The sequence below is a fragment of the Bos javanicus genome, chromosome 13 (genome assembly GCF_032452875.1).
Source record: "Bos javanicus breed banteng chromosome 13, ARS-OSU_banteng_1.0, whole genome shotgun sequence".
Taxonomy (NCBI): Eukaryota; Metazoa; Chordata; class Mammalia; order Artiodactyla; family Bovidae; genus Bos; species Bos javanicus.
The window spans coordinates 31,831,961-31,847,103 of NC_083880.1; the positions used below are offsets into that span (position 1 = coordinate 31,831,961).

The 15,143-nt window shown below is 40.8% G+C and overlaps 1 protein-coding gene across 2 annotated transcripts in view; it reads right to left on the reverse strand.

The window, feature by feature from the left end:
- The window catches only part of ST8SIA6 (ST8 alpha-N-acetyl-neuraminide alpha-2,8-sialyltransferase 6), a 300,223-nt gene that overhangs the window by 17,075 nt on the left and 268,005 nt on the right, over nucleotides 1-15,143 (reverse strand). For both annotated transcript variants that reach the window (XM_061436151.1, XM_061436150.1), the window contains exon 5: nucleotides 4,643-4,787. In XM_061436151.1, coding sequence (XP_061292135.1) covers nucleotides 4,643-4,787 — 145 coding nt within the window. The remainder of the gene's footprint in view (nucleotides 1-4,642; nucleotides 4,788-15,143) is intronic.

Genomic DNA, 15,143 nt, shown 5'->3' on the forward strand with positions numbered 1-15,143 from the left:
TCATTTCCGGCTAGTTCCTTGATCCGATTTATATTTCTCAAGATCTATAGACCCCTTCCTATGTAGTCGGTACTAACCACAGGGTTTTAATCTATTGCCTGTAGCTTCCAAGGCGGTTCCCTCTGTTACAGGTTCTTCTGTTTGTTGGTCTCTTCAGTGTCTGGTTTCTGCCCTGACACAAAGGGGATGGGTGGTGGACACTTATTTTTTTTGGGGGGGGCGGTGCTCACTTGTTCAGTTGCGCTGTGGGGAGGGAAGGACGCTGCAAACAAATAACACTGGCGTGTGCTCGCAGTGCCTCAGCCACACTGGATCTGCCCCTGCTCACGGCGCGTGTAGCCTTCCTAACCACACTGCTCAGGCTCTAGGTTGCTCCTCCGGGAACCATCCGTGGCCAGCCCTGGGCTGCTAGCACCTCCCAGGTCCAAGCTGCTCAGGTTCAGGCACTCGGGTAGTCCTCAGAGGTGCAGACTCGGTTGGGCCTGCGTTTTATGCCGTTCCCAGGTCCGAGCAGCTCAGCTGATGAGGTGTTTGGCCAGTGCGATTGCTGCGACTTATGGCCTCCCCGCCGCTCGGTTATCTAGGTGTACAACCGGTGCACCTTCTCAGGTGGATGTTGACCGTCCAGAGCCCGAAGAAGTTTTAGTTAGCAAAGAAGCTTGCTTACAGTTTTATAGGTAATGTCTCACTGGGGCTGCGATTGCCCACTTCCGGCTCTGGCTGCCTGTCACCGGAGGGGATGGTCTGCAGCCGGCTATCTCTGTTCAGTCCTTTGTTCTGTGCGTAGGCCTGGCAGTATCTTAGGTTAGGGCTGACTTTTCGCGTGGTAGATACCCCACAGTCTGGTTTGCTAGCCCAAATTATTTTGCTCAGATAGCGCTCGGGGTATTCAGGCCAGATCCTTACTCTGAGTGATGCAGCCCGCGCCGCGCCTCCCTGCCCAGCCCCTGCTTGCCAATGGCGTGTGCAGGTGTCTGCGCTGCTCCTCCGCTGGGGGAGTTACCGTAGGGCTCGCAATCTGCAGGTTTTAATTGTTTATTTAATTTTCCTCCCTGTTATATTGCCCTCTGTGCTTCCAAAGCTTGGCACAGATTCGGCAGTGAGAAGGTTTCCTGGTGTTTGGAAACTTCTCTCTTTCTAAGACTCCCTTCCCAGGACAGAACACCGTCCCTCCCTCTTTTGTCTCTTTTTTTTTTGTCTTTTATATTTTTTCTACCTCCTTTCGAAGACTTGGGTTGCTTTTCTGGGTGCCTGATGTCCTCTGCCGGCATTCAGAAGTTGTTTTGTGGAATTTACTCGGCATTTAAATGTTCTTTTGATGAATTTGTGGGGGAGAAAGTGTTCTCCCCGTCCTACTCCTATGCCATCTTAGCTCCCCCCCCACCCCCCACACACCCCCCCCACCCCCGAACATCACTTCTCAGTGAATGACTGCTGGCTCAGTGGCCATCTGGGTATAACCCCCAATGTCATGTTGGAACCCAGCTGTCCCAGCTTATGGGAACCAACTGGTAAATACTCAGGAATTTTGTCAGCTGGTTGTTAAACCAGTGGTAAATTATAATCACCACAATGGGGGTATCTACACTGCTGCTGTCAGGGAACCCTCCTGTCCAGTGTACAAGCACACCCTAGGACCAGTGTGCTTCTGAGCTGCCCTACAGACCCTGAGTCACCTGACTGCCCTGTGCTCCTGATGCTGAATTGGGAGATGCCAAACAAGTGATGAGAACTATGTTTCAGCACATGTGGATTGTCCCTAAAAATGAAAAATCATATTGTGCTTCTTATGGGAAAAGCACTTTTCTGAGTTGTAACTTGATACATAGAATCCATACAACAGCCTTGTGAGCATTTTACAGACAAGAAGATGGAGGCACGGGTTTAAGTAATGGCTAGACAGCAGCAGAGCTGGGATTCACACCCAGGCAGTCTGTTTCATAGTCCACTGTCATCTTACAGATGCTCTCATTCAAGGGATAAAGGTTAACTTAAGCATGTGCCTTGGGACTTCCCTGATGGTTCAGTGGTTAAGAACCCACACTTTCATTGCAGGGTGGGTTCAGTCCCTGGTTGGGGAACTAAGATGCCACATGCTGCTTGGCATGGTCAAACAATTAATTAACATAAATTTTTTAAAAATGATGTGCCTTATTTCCCTGATGGCTTTGATGCCCAGCAGAATGCCTGGCTCTTTAATGAATGGTTCTCATATACCTCTGATTATTGCAAGTCAGTGAACTTCTATTAACAGCTGTTTTCAGACAGTGTTTACTAAACAATACACAGTAAATTCTGAACTTTACAGATAGGGTGGAATGTAAATAGGCTCTTTATGGTACAATAGAAGAGATTACTGAGAGGAACCTATCTCCAATTAAGCACTTAATATAATGAATATTTTTCTCTGGTTTCTTGGTCAACTAGGAAGAAAAAACCCATATGTTTTGAGATCTCATGTTCAGTAAGAGATTAAATAAATGAAAATTCCAATGTCCCTTAAACCTCCTAATAAAATGCAACTTTGGGCAACTCAACAGTCTGCTTGTTGCTCATTCTGATTGTCAACCAACTTTGGGGACTTCCCTGGTGGTCCAGTGGTTATTTCCACTGTAGTGGGGCATGAGTTTGATCCCTGGTCAGGGAACTGAGATCCTGCATGACTTTGCAGTGTGACCAAAAGTAAGTAAAATAACATGAAGTGGAGAAACAAAAAAAAAAAAAGAAAGAAAGAAAACCAACTTTGTTGTTTCTTTTCAAGTTACTTGGCAGAGTTTTTGGAGAAAGTGACTTTACAACATTTCCCCAAAAGCATCTAACACTGCGATTTGCTCACTGTGTGCCCAGCAGAACACAGCAAGGTGGGAGTGCGGAAAGCACTTTGGATGCTGTGTCCATGGACGGGATGTTGAAGAAACACAGAAAAGTGAGTTCACTTTGCAGTTGTTACTGTATTAACTTCAGAATTTCCTCACCCCAGTTTTAAAAGTCAGCATCAATTTGGAAAATGGATGCTGTTGTTAATCTCATCCAGAATTATCAAGCTTATGTTAAATTATTCTTTTCAAGGTGCCAATTAGAAGCAAAAAATACCTGCTGTTCCTCTGTTCTGGCCAGCCTGAAGCAAGGAAAACACTAGAGAAAATGGCATGGGTGAAAGAGTTGCTCTCTGTGGACCTCCCCAAGGCCTTCTCTGATAAGGGATATAAATATTCTTTGAAAGTGAAAGTGTCAGTCACTCAGTCGTGTCTGACTCTTTGTGACCCCAAAGACTGTAGCCCTCTAGGCTCCTCTGTCCATGGAATTCTCCAGGCAAGAATACTGGAGTGGTTTGCCATTCCCTTCTCCAGGGGATCTTCCTGACCCAGGGATCAAACCTGGGTCTTCTGTACTGCAGACAGATTCTTGACCACTGAGCCATCTTTAGTTGCTATCATTTTAGCTATTAGTAATTTCAATTAATCATGAGGGGATTTTCAGAATGCTGTATGAATTGGTCCCCATTCCCTTCCAGAAAATGTGCAATATTTTTTCTCTAACACTTTATATTGATTTTGTTTGTTCCCAGAAAATTATACTTCCCTTTAATTGTAATCTTTTTTGAAAAAAACTGGAACAACTTCCATAACAATAAAACAGTCAAAAGAAGTCAAATGACCAACATAATGGAATTAATTGTAAGAACTGAATATTCTACAGTTGGTAAACTGCATATATAAAGTGATCCCATTTTGACCACTGATGTGGCCTAACTGCTTTTCATGAAATCATAAAAAGATGTCTGAAAGTACAGTTTATTAGCAGTGGGATATTCTTCATGAGAAAAATTTCCCCCAAGTTTGGATTTATATTGTAATGATAATGTATCATTACTTAGTTTAATAAATGAAAATACAATGAATGCATCTATGCACTGGGAAATGTTCTAGGAACTTGGGATATATCAGTGAACACACTAGATAAAAATCCCTGACTGAGAAAAAAAGGATAAAAATTATCTTTTCTACTATTGATTTCATTGTTATATTTTTCATTTTTATCTGTCCTTCCTTCATATCTAACTATATCACTTTCACCATTTGTTTTTATGATCATCTTTGTCAATTTGAGTTTCTTAATTACATATATTTTAAATCTTTCTCAGATTGCTTCCCACAAACTAAATTCATCTTAAATTTTAAAATTAAAAAAAAAAAAATCCCTGTCTAGTGGAAGCAATGTTTACTAACCAGGAATTCTAATGTATTTACTTCCCAAAGATTAGTCACATAAACCTGCAGTTCTCTGTGAAAAAACTGAGTTAGTCACCAAAACTGACAAGTGGAAGAACCAGGTAAAAAATGGTTATCTCCCCAAGTCCTGGTAATTACTATGCAGAAAGCCCAATACTTCATCTCATACTAGGATGAGTCATGAAGACTCAAGGTCTAGAAGAGTTTATTATTTAAGATACAAATACCATTCCTTGCAGAGCCACAAGGATTCAAAACTGCCTGCTGAAAATGGACCGCCATACGTATCTTACACATCAGAGTGTGGCATTTTAATGAATCAACTCCTCCATTTTTATGTTATTACTTCATCTGAGACAATGTTCACCCTAAATGGTGACACAAAGAAACCACAAGAAATTTTCACTCACCACTGGCAACATATCAAAAATGTTTTCTTTAATTTGGATTTTGCTTTTACTTTCCACCTCATACGTCATGTTGGTCCCAATGGGAGTGTTGTTTTGAGAAACAATGAAGTTTTGAACAGCATCACAACAGGAAGCGAGTTTTGCTCTGTGAAGGATAAGGATACAAATGAGTCAAGGATTAAGATTAAGAAATCCAAAATAGAGATGAGGAGGGAAAATGCAGAAGAGAATTTTGCCATATTGACTTTCAGAGAGAAGATACCTCATTCACAAAGTATCTTTATCTTTATCTCATTCCATTCTAACTGGCCCTGGATGGGGCAAGGATAAAATAGCAAACACCACTAATGTACTCACACTCAGGTAAGGACTGAGTCACCCATAGGAAATGCTGAGTATATAATGGTTTATATATAAAGACTTGGGACTTCTCTGGTGGTCCAGTGGTAAAGAATCCACCTGCCAATGCAGCGAACATGGATTCGAGCCCTGCTCCAGGAAGATCCCACATGCCGTAGAACAACTAAGTCCATGTGCCACAACTATTGAGCTGTGCTCTGGAATCTGGGAGCCACAACTACTGAGCCCACGTGCCCTAGACCCCATGCTCTGCAACAAAAGAAACCACCACAATGAGAAGTCTGTGCAACACAACTAGAGAGTGATTCCCACTTGCCTCAACTAGAGAAAGTCCTTGCACAGCAACAAAGACCCAGTGCTGCCAAAAATAATTAAGTAAATAAATATATAAAATAAATATAAAGACTTCTTTCTCATGATAATGTTGTAACCACAAAAAGAAAATGATAGAATACTTTCTAATTATTTTATTAAAAAGTATAGAAATCAAATTAAGACCAGTATCACACACCATCACCAAAGCAATACGTAATCATTTATTACAAGACAATTTCAACAAAAAGAAGCACCATTCAACAGTGATTTTTTTCAAGCTTCATTGAAGTATAATTCACAAATACAGGGAATTCCCTGGTGGTCCAGTGGTTAGGACATTATGGCAGAGGGCCTGGGTTCAATCTCTTGGTCAGGGAACTAAGATCCTGCAAGCCATGCAGCGTGGCCAAAAAAAAAAAAAAAAAATTCACAAATGCAAATTGTTTATGTTCATGTTTTGATACTCACACATATTGTACATTCATCACCATAATCAAACTAATCAACATATTCCATCACTCCACATAGTTATCTTTCTTTTTTTTTATGGTAAGAATACTTGAGATTTACTTTCTTAGCAAATTGCAAGTATACAGTACAGTACAGCTAACCATAACTGCACTGATGCACATTAATAGAGTGAATTTTTAAGTGAGGCGAATTTAAAGCTGCCATTCTTTAGAGAAAGTTTAGAGTAATTTAGAGCCAAGCAATGTCTGTTAACTGTTCTAGTGGAGTGACACCTTACTGCCAGAATGCAGACCCAGAAAGGTCCTTCCAGGGATCATCCGAGTTTACCCCCAACTTCTGGCAGGTGAATCTAGAACCACTCAGAATTTACATTTTGCAAGTGTAATTCTCCAGAGATGTAGATTCCATATAATCTCTTGATCATAATTTCATAACCTTGAAGTCAAGAGACTCTGTCATTTGCAAAACTGAACTCTCTTTTCTTAAATCCACTTCTCTGGTTAGTTTCTCACAGAATCTTTCCATAAAAACACTTCATGTAAATGAAAATGGTAATCATCAAGCAAAGCTTGAACTTTTTCCATCTTGATGCATTTAGAGAATTTCCTCTTCTCTCAGATTTTTTCCTAAGACCGGTTTTCACTAAAGTCATCTTGTTCATCTTTAAACCTTTACATATTTCTCTATTCACTTAAAAATATATATTATAGTTGGGTCCTACATAGCACAAGGAACAGTGAATACTCAGTGGGTATTGATACCCTAGATTCCCAACTGGTTCTTCTACACTGCACATTTTTTAACTGGTTTTGGTCCTGAAGGGTATACTTTTATATATGTTCCTACTGAACTTGTTTCTTTTGAAAAAAATACAACACTCTGGTCTATCATGGTCATTTAAAAAAATATTTATTCATTTTTTTGACTGTGTCAGGTCTTAGTTGCAGCACATGGTATCTTTAATTGTGGTGGATGGGATCTTAGTTCCTTGACCAGGGATGGGATTAAACCTGTGTCCTCTGAACTGCAAAGTGAATTCTTAACCACTGGACCACCAGGGAAGTCCTGTTCATTTTGAATTACATTCCAGTCATCTTGGATTCCAATAATTTTCAGGGTATGAAAAGTCAGTGCTATGATATTATTTGAACTGTAAAAATCAAGATTTTCAAATGAATTCTTATAAGTCAGCTTATCTTATTAAAATAGTATCCCTCTCTGTATTTCAGAACCTACCATTTCTAAAAGTGAGATCATGGAGAACAACAAAAGAAAACATTGAAAATTAAATGATGTGTCATCAAAAACATGATAGTATTCTTAATGATAAATTTAATTTCATAACAATTCATGTGACATACTGCAAACTCAGAAATCCTTATGTATTTATAATTTTAAATATCTCTTACAAAACATGTTGAGAAAGGCAGTAGAATAGATTCTCAAGTACTGTCTACAAGTAATTTAATTTCTCTAAGGATATATGGTGCTTGAAAGAATATTGCATCATACACACACAAAAGCACTAAGCAGAGTACCCTTTGTGGGATTTTAAATAGTTTTTTTCTGGGAGTTCCCTGGTGGGCTACTGGTTAGGATTCAGTGCCTTCAATGCTGTGGCCTGGATTCAATCCTTGGTCAGGGAACTGAGATACTACAAGCCATACACTGCAGCCAAATTTTTTTTCTAATTTTCTGAAATTATATTCTCAATTATAAAATTTTCAAATCCACGGGAAATTTGAAAGAACTGGACAATGTGCATTTGAATAATGACCAGACTCCACAAGTAATTTTTTTTTTTTACTGTATTTGCCTTAATGTGTATTTACCCATCAATTCACTTTTGCTGTTACAGATATTACAATTCAAAGTAAATTGAAGGTATCAGTAGACTTCAGCCCTAAATACTTCAGCATGTATAACATTATTATGTATTTGGGGGTAGAATTTACATACAATAAAATCCCAAATGTATTCAATGAGTTTTGAGAAGTGCAGAGACCCCTGTAACCCAATCCTCTATCAAGATATAGAATATTACCAACTCTACCAAACAATTCCTCAAACTCTTCTAGTCCACCTCCAGTCCAACCCCACCTCAAGTCAACACCATTCGTGATCTTTTTTTTTTTTTTACCAAACATTAGTTTTGCCTGTTCCAGAATTTATATAAGCATAATCATATTAACACAACATTTTAAATCAATTGTACTCTAATAAAGTTTTTTGTATTTAATTAATTTAAAATATCATATCATATATATACTTTTGTGTAAGGCTTCTTTCACTTGGTATAAATGTTTCTGCCATTCATGTATGTTGCTGTGTATGTTGGTAACTTGTCCCTTTTTATTGCTGAAGTCATGTTCCATTGTCTGAATGTATCAGAATCGATTTAGCCATTCCTTCCTTGCACTTTTAAAGAAATCACTATCAAAAATCAATGTTAACTTTGTTGTGTAGCAAAAAGTACAATAACACAACATCGTAAAGCAATTATATGCCAATGAAAAAATAAAAATAAAAAGAGGGGGAAAATCAATGTTAAACATCTAAACACTCATAATAACTTCCCAGGAAAAACATCAGAATAATTATCCAAAACATCATTTTTGTAGCCTATGTTGGGTCACTTACTAATGTGACACTTTAAGCCTTTATAGTCAGTGGCAGAATTATAAATTTACGCTCTTTGTCATTTCCCAGTTCATCTACAAGGTAAAGATCCCTGTAACAGCCAGTGCTAGTATAGAGCTGAGATGCTTAGAACAAACAAAACAAAATAAAACTTTATTTCTGTTATTCCATTTTCCATCATTCCTAAAAACAAAGTCAATTCTAACCCTTGGTGACTCCAAAGTCAACCTGATGCACTCACAATAATGAGCATGGCAATTTCCCCCTCTATGCATAAAAAGAACAAAAGTGAAGTCGCTCAGTCGTGTCCGACTCTTTGCGACCCGTGGACTGTAGCCCACCAAGCTTGTTCTTTTTATGCATAAAGGGGGAAATTGCCACGCTCATTATTGTGAGTGCATCAGGACAAATAAGAAATAAAGGACACTGATGGTATTACCTGGATGTGATGGTGAATTTCATCGTCAACTTAACTGAGCCAAGTTGCTCAGAGAACTGGCAAAACTATTTTGGGGGGTGTCTGTGAGAGTGTTTCAGGAATGAATTAGCATTTGAACCCATAGACAAAGTCAAAAAGCTCACCCTTTCCAACGCAGAGTAAATATTCAGCCAGACTGGCATTCACAAACCCATCCCTGTAAAGCACTGTACTTTCCAGAGCATTGCACATTTAGTATGAAGTAGAACATAAAATTATTCCTATTTTAGAGATGAGAAAACAGGAGTTGAGAGTTTACTGTGATAAGACCGAGGTTGTTACCTTACGTTAACTTACATTTTCTAACATTCACTTCTCTGCAATTTACATTAGAGTACATTGGGTGGGTAATGCTTGACTTTGAGCTTTTTCCGTTAGAATGCTTTCCAGAAGGCACCAAACGACATAGTGGCTCCCAAAATAATGCTGGTAGCACCTCGCTGACAACCTGTCCAGACACAACTCAAAGGCTGCAAAAAATCTTACATGTGAATGCTTCAAACCCTCTATATAACTGAGACATTCAAGGTTCTTGTTTTACACAGAGGGTGTCCATGGTCGCCGATGGACGGGATCAGGGTTATCAAGCGGTCCAGACACTGTGTCCCAGAATTTAATGGAAAAGAAACCCCTGGCTTGATGATGATCTAATCCTGCTCCGTCATGCTTTCAGCAACTTTATCCACACAATCCAGTTCCAAAAAGAAATCTACTCCCTTCCACCTCCAGGAAAAGACTGCTGCTGCTGCTGCTAAGTCACTTCAGTTGTGTCCAACTCTGTGCGACCCCACAGACGGCGGCCCACCAGGCTCCCCCGTCCCTGGGATTCTCCAGGCAAGAACACTGGAGTGGGTTAGGAAAAGACTGGAGACCCTCTATACTGCACAGATTTCCAAATCTAGAAACAGCTTACTTCCTTTCAGAGTGCTTCACTCTTGAGAGAGTCAGTTCCTAGGCAAGATGATAAGAAGTCCAGGGTCCCTGAGGAGAAGAAAGGGGTCCCGGGCTCTTGAGGAGGAGATTGGAATCTGGAGTTCTCAAGGAAAAGGACAAAAAAAAATTTTTTTTCTTTAAGCCCAGAGCTGATGACTGCACAACAAAACAACTTATCTTAAAAAAAAAAAAAAAAAAACAAAAAAAACAACTTATCTTGCTCAAGGATATGCTTTTCTTTAAACTCTGTACCAATGATTATATAACAACAATGTATCCTGCTTGAGGACATGTTTCTCCTTCTTGAGAATCTTCTGACTAATCCTGTCACCTTAAAATGTATATTATGGGAGCAGGTCTAGTAAGATCTTTCTATTATTAGTTCCAATCCTGTTATCTTCAAATATTTATTGTGGGAGTGGGTCTGTTAAGACCTTTACAGCCTTGAGACATTCTTTTGATTTATTGTTAATAACCAATTGAAAAGTGTATAGCTCCGTTGCTAAGACTAGCAAGGGGGGCACTCTCCGTCCCCCTTCTGATGTCTATGTCAGAAGCTCTCTCTGTCCCTTTTTATACTTTAATAAAACTTTGCTATACAAAAGCTCTTGAGTGATAAAGCCTGGTCCCTGGTCCTGAAGCTAAATCTTCTTCAGAGATCACAAATCTGACATAGTTCACCATAAGCTATCACTCTCAAGAAGTAGGTTGGTCAAGGCTTAATACTTTTAGCCTTGACCTATAAAGGTGGAATCTGAAGATGTACAAGTTGCATCACAGTTGGTCTAATGAAATACTTTGGAGGCAGAGATTTTTGTTCAAATTGAAGAAATTCCTTTTTCTTTTACCACTATAGGTGTTGAGTGTTTCCCTGGTTTTCATCTTCACTTTTTTTTCCAGTTCATTTTGAGTCCCTGGTCAAAATTCTTTAGTTTTAAATGGGATGCTTCCCAGATTTCCATGAAATGTTAATGATGGCTTAAGGCTCACAGTGTACAAGACACTATAGGACACTGAATACTAACTACCCAAGTGTCCCAGCCCAGGGCTCACAGGCCTGTCTTCTGTTTATCAAACTCTCTGAGACTCCCTAATGAGACATGTGGCAGGCAGGGTAAGTCAGAGACTAAAGAGCTGCCTTTTTCTGGGATCCATTCCTTAAGAGTCTAATGAGGGTCCTAGGAAAAGGAGTTTTAAAACATAAGTACCTGCACAAATCAAGGGACTTATTTACCATTGCAATCTGAGAGCACGTTTTTAAGTCCAATTTGTTCGTAAGTTCAACAAAGTTAGCCTAGGTACCCAACTAGCATGATTGGCTGTATTTTACTGTACTGTCAAAGGTTTATAATACTTTTCACACAAATAATATGTAAGAAAGAAACACAAAAAGTAAATAAAAACGTTTTAAATCTTACAGTACAGCATCTTGAAAAGCATGCTGGATACGTGAACTAACTTACACAATTGGACATGAAAATGCAAGTTTGTATCTCTGAAAGCTTAAAACTTGAAGGTTCGTATGTACGGGCCTTACTATAAAGGGAGACAAGTAAGGCAGAGAAAGACACTGAGAAACAGAAAACAGGGCATGTGGAAGCTGGGAGGAGAAAGAACATGAAACATGTAAATTGCTGGAAGAAACTCTGGCTGGCATTGGAAGGTAGAGTGCGTGGTAGGGAACCGTGAAGAACTGCATCAGGACAAGTCTCAGAAGTAAGATAAGGGGAACAATTCCACTTCTTTCTATGGGAAAGAACAAGTCATTGAAGGTCTAGTTATGGCAAGGACACAATGAGATCTGCCAGGGTCATCCCCTAGCTCTAGTGGGGAGGACAAGTCAGGGGAGGGGGGATTGAATAAACTGGTGTGGTCAGTTAGGAGGATATGGCAGTGACCCAGTACTGAAGATGGTCTCCAAAGATGACCACTACCAGTTCCTTCTCTTCCTATGCATGCTTGGTATTCCTCATATTAAGAAATAAAATCTCAAAGCCCTTCCCTCGAATCTGGGCTGGCCTCTGTGACTCTTGTGATCAACAGAACACAGCATAAGTGGTGTTCTGGGTCATAAAAATCTTGGGGCTTCTGCCTGAGTCTCCTGGAACATTCAGTCTCTGGACAGGAAGCTGTAAGAAGCACAGGTCACAAGCAAAGTGTCTCTTGCAGGCAATATAAATGGCAGCCCTCGCTGAGCTCCTACGAAAGTCAACGTCAACCACCAGCTGTGGGAGCAGGCCACTGTGGGGGTCCAGCCCAGCCCAGGCCAACCACCGACTACAAAACATAAGACAGCCCTCGATGAAGAGTCCCCCAGCTCAGCCCAGTCAGCCAATGGAACTGTGAGAGAGTATGAAATCATTTCCTTAAGTCAACTGCCTTTCGTTTTTGTGTTTTTTCTTGGCCAAGCTGCACAGGATGTGGGATCTTAGCTCCTTGACTAGGGATCAAACCTGTGCTCCCTGCAGTGGCAGCACAGAGTCTTCACTACTGGACTGCAAAGGAAGTCACAAGTCATCAATTTATAATGCAGCAACAGACAACCAGAACACCAGTTAGGCGATAACTAGAGGTAACAGTTGGAGAAGGCCATGGCACCCCACTCCAATACTCTTGCCTGGAAAATCCCATGGATGGAGGAGCCTGGTAGGCTGCAGTCCATGGGGTCGCTAAGAGTTGGACATGACTGAGTGACTTCACTTTCACTTTTCACTTTCATGCATTGGAGAAGGAAATGGCAACCCACTCCGGTGTTCTTGCCTGGAGAATCCCAGGGACAGGGGAGCCTGGTGGGCTGCCGTCTATGGGGTCGCTCAGAGTCAGACACAACTGAAGCGACTTAGCAGCAGCAGTAGGGGTAACAGTTGAGATCCTGAGCAGCTCTTATCAGTTAGGGCTCTCCAGAGAAGCAGAAATAAGAGTCAATTAACACTGATATCTATCTCTATAGATTTATTTTAGGGAATTGACCCATGCAGTCATGGGGGCTGGCAAGTCTAAACTCTGCAGGGCAGGCTGGCAGTAGTTGATGCTGCAATCCTGAAACAGAACATCTTTTCTGGGAAACTTCAGTTTTTGCTTTTAAGGAAATCAGTTGAATGAAGGAGGCCTACGCACATTATCAAGGGTTATTCTCTTTACTTCAAGTCAACTGCTGGTGGATGTAAAGCACACACTCACGGCAATGTCTGGATTCACGTTTGATTAAATACTGACTGGGTACTAGAGCCCAGGAGCAAGGAAACAAAGAGAATTAACCATCATGGTAACCCAGACCCAAGCAGTGGTGGGGAGTGGAAAGAAGGAAGTGGCTTTGAGACATAGTTGGGAGGTGAAATAAAGTCTGGTGATGGACTGCAAATGGGAACTGAAGGGAAGACATCCAGGGTAAGGCACAGGTTTCTGATCACGGTTACTAGGAGGAGGTGGTGCTTCCTTCGACACAGGGAACCCTTAAACCAAAGCAGGGTTGGGGGCACTGCCTTTTCATAATGTGTGCGTGCATGCTAAGTCACTTCAGTCATGTCTGACTCATTGAGACCTTATGGACTGTAGCCCACAAGGCTCCTCTATTCATGGGATTCTCAAGGCAAGAATACTATAGTGGTTTGCCATGCCCTCTTCCAGGGGATCTTCCCGACCTAGGGATCAAACGTGCGTCTCTAATGTCTCCTGCATTAGCAGGTGGATTCTTTAGCACTACCCGGGAAGCCCTCATAAAATGGTAACCTGTTATTGTTTTCACTCATCCCAAGTCTCATAAAGATAAAATGAGGTCACAAGGCAGGAGTGGAATGAGAAGTCAGATTGTGAAAAAGTGGGGTTGCAAAGTCTTTGAAAACAGGAGAGGGACTGGACCTTCTGGCTGGCTCCCGAGGCCATTCTGAATGAGCACAAAGCGATGAGCAAACTAACCTCCCGAATCTCTCCAAGCACCCCAGCATAGGACTGGCTCCTGACTTTTAAAAATTGTTCCATTAAAGTTAATAGCCAATTACATAAGTGTGGAAAACACAAGTTCTAAAAATACAGAATCAGCTGTAAAGATGAATGTTGAATTTTTGGAATATATTTTACTTTGCAGACAAAAAAAAATCCAGGTCACAGTCATTATTATTCAATGTGTGAAGGAAATGTGAAAAATCCATTCATTTCTACTTTTATTTAGTTAGATATTTTGGAAAGGAAGTAAAAAAAAGGAGTAAGAATTTTTTTCCTTTTCCAGACACTGTCTGACAGCATATTTAAGATTCTTAAGTAACACTCTGAACCCTATGGAGATGGAATTTTATCATTATAAGGCTGGATCAATCTGACGTGTAATTGTACCAGGGTGCTGTTCTGTAAAGCATTTCTTCAGGAAAATGGTCCCTGTATATTTTGCACTGACACCATTTTCTTTTATGAAAGATCTCATTATGTCATGGTCTTTAAACTTACCAAACCAAGTCCTAATTGTGTGCTTCAGTGATAAGCATTCCAAGTGTCCAGCAAAAGGCTCCTGCACAAATGGAGAGACAGTAGGAAGCCAGTTCTGCTCATGGTCATTTCATGAACCTGATTCATGTGGACAAACGGGCCACATATGCTCCCAGCAGCCACTGCTATGGCTGCCCTCTCAGGCACTCTCCCAGGTCAGGCCTAGCAGCTCACTGAGGAATTCATCATCTTCTGCTTTTTTGGCTTCAGCCCCAGACTCACCTTCTGTTTCTGTCTGGCCTCTGGGAACTGGGCACTTGTGTTCCTGCCTTTCAGTTCAGTTCAGTCAGTCATATTCAACTCTTTGCGACCCCATGGACTGCACCACGTGATGCTTCTGCTTCTGGTGATGAACTGCTTCCCTGTTCATCACCAACTCCTGGAGCTTGTTTAAATTCTTGCCCATCAAGTCAGTGATGCCATCCAACCATCTGGTCCTCTATCCCATCCCCTTATTCTCCTGCCATCAATACTTCCCAGCATCAGGGTCTTTTCCAGTGAGTCAGTTCTTTGCATCAGGTGGCCAAAATATTGGAGTTTCAGCATCAGTCCTTTAAATGAATATTCAGGACTGATTTCCTTTAGGATTGACTGGTTGGATCTCCTTGCAGTCCAAGGGACTCTCAAGAGTCTTCTTCAACACCACAGTTCAAAAGCATCAATTCTCTGGTGCTCAATTTTCTTTATAGTCCATTCTCACATCCATACATGACTGCTGGAAAAACCACAATTTTCACTAGACAGACCTTTATCACAAAGTAACATCTCTGCTTTTTTTTTTAACATCTCTGCTTTTTAATACGCTTTTTAATAATATAAAAGAGA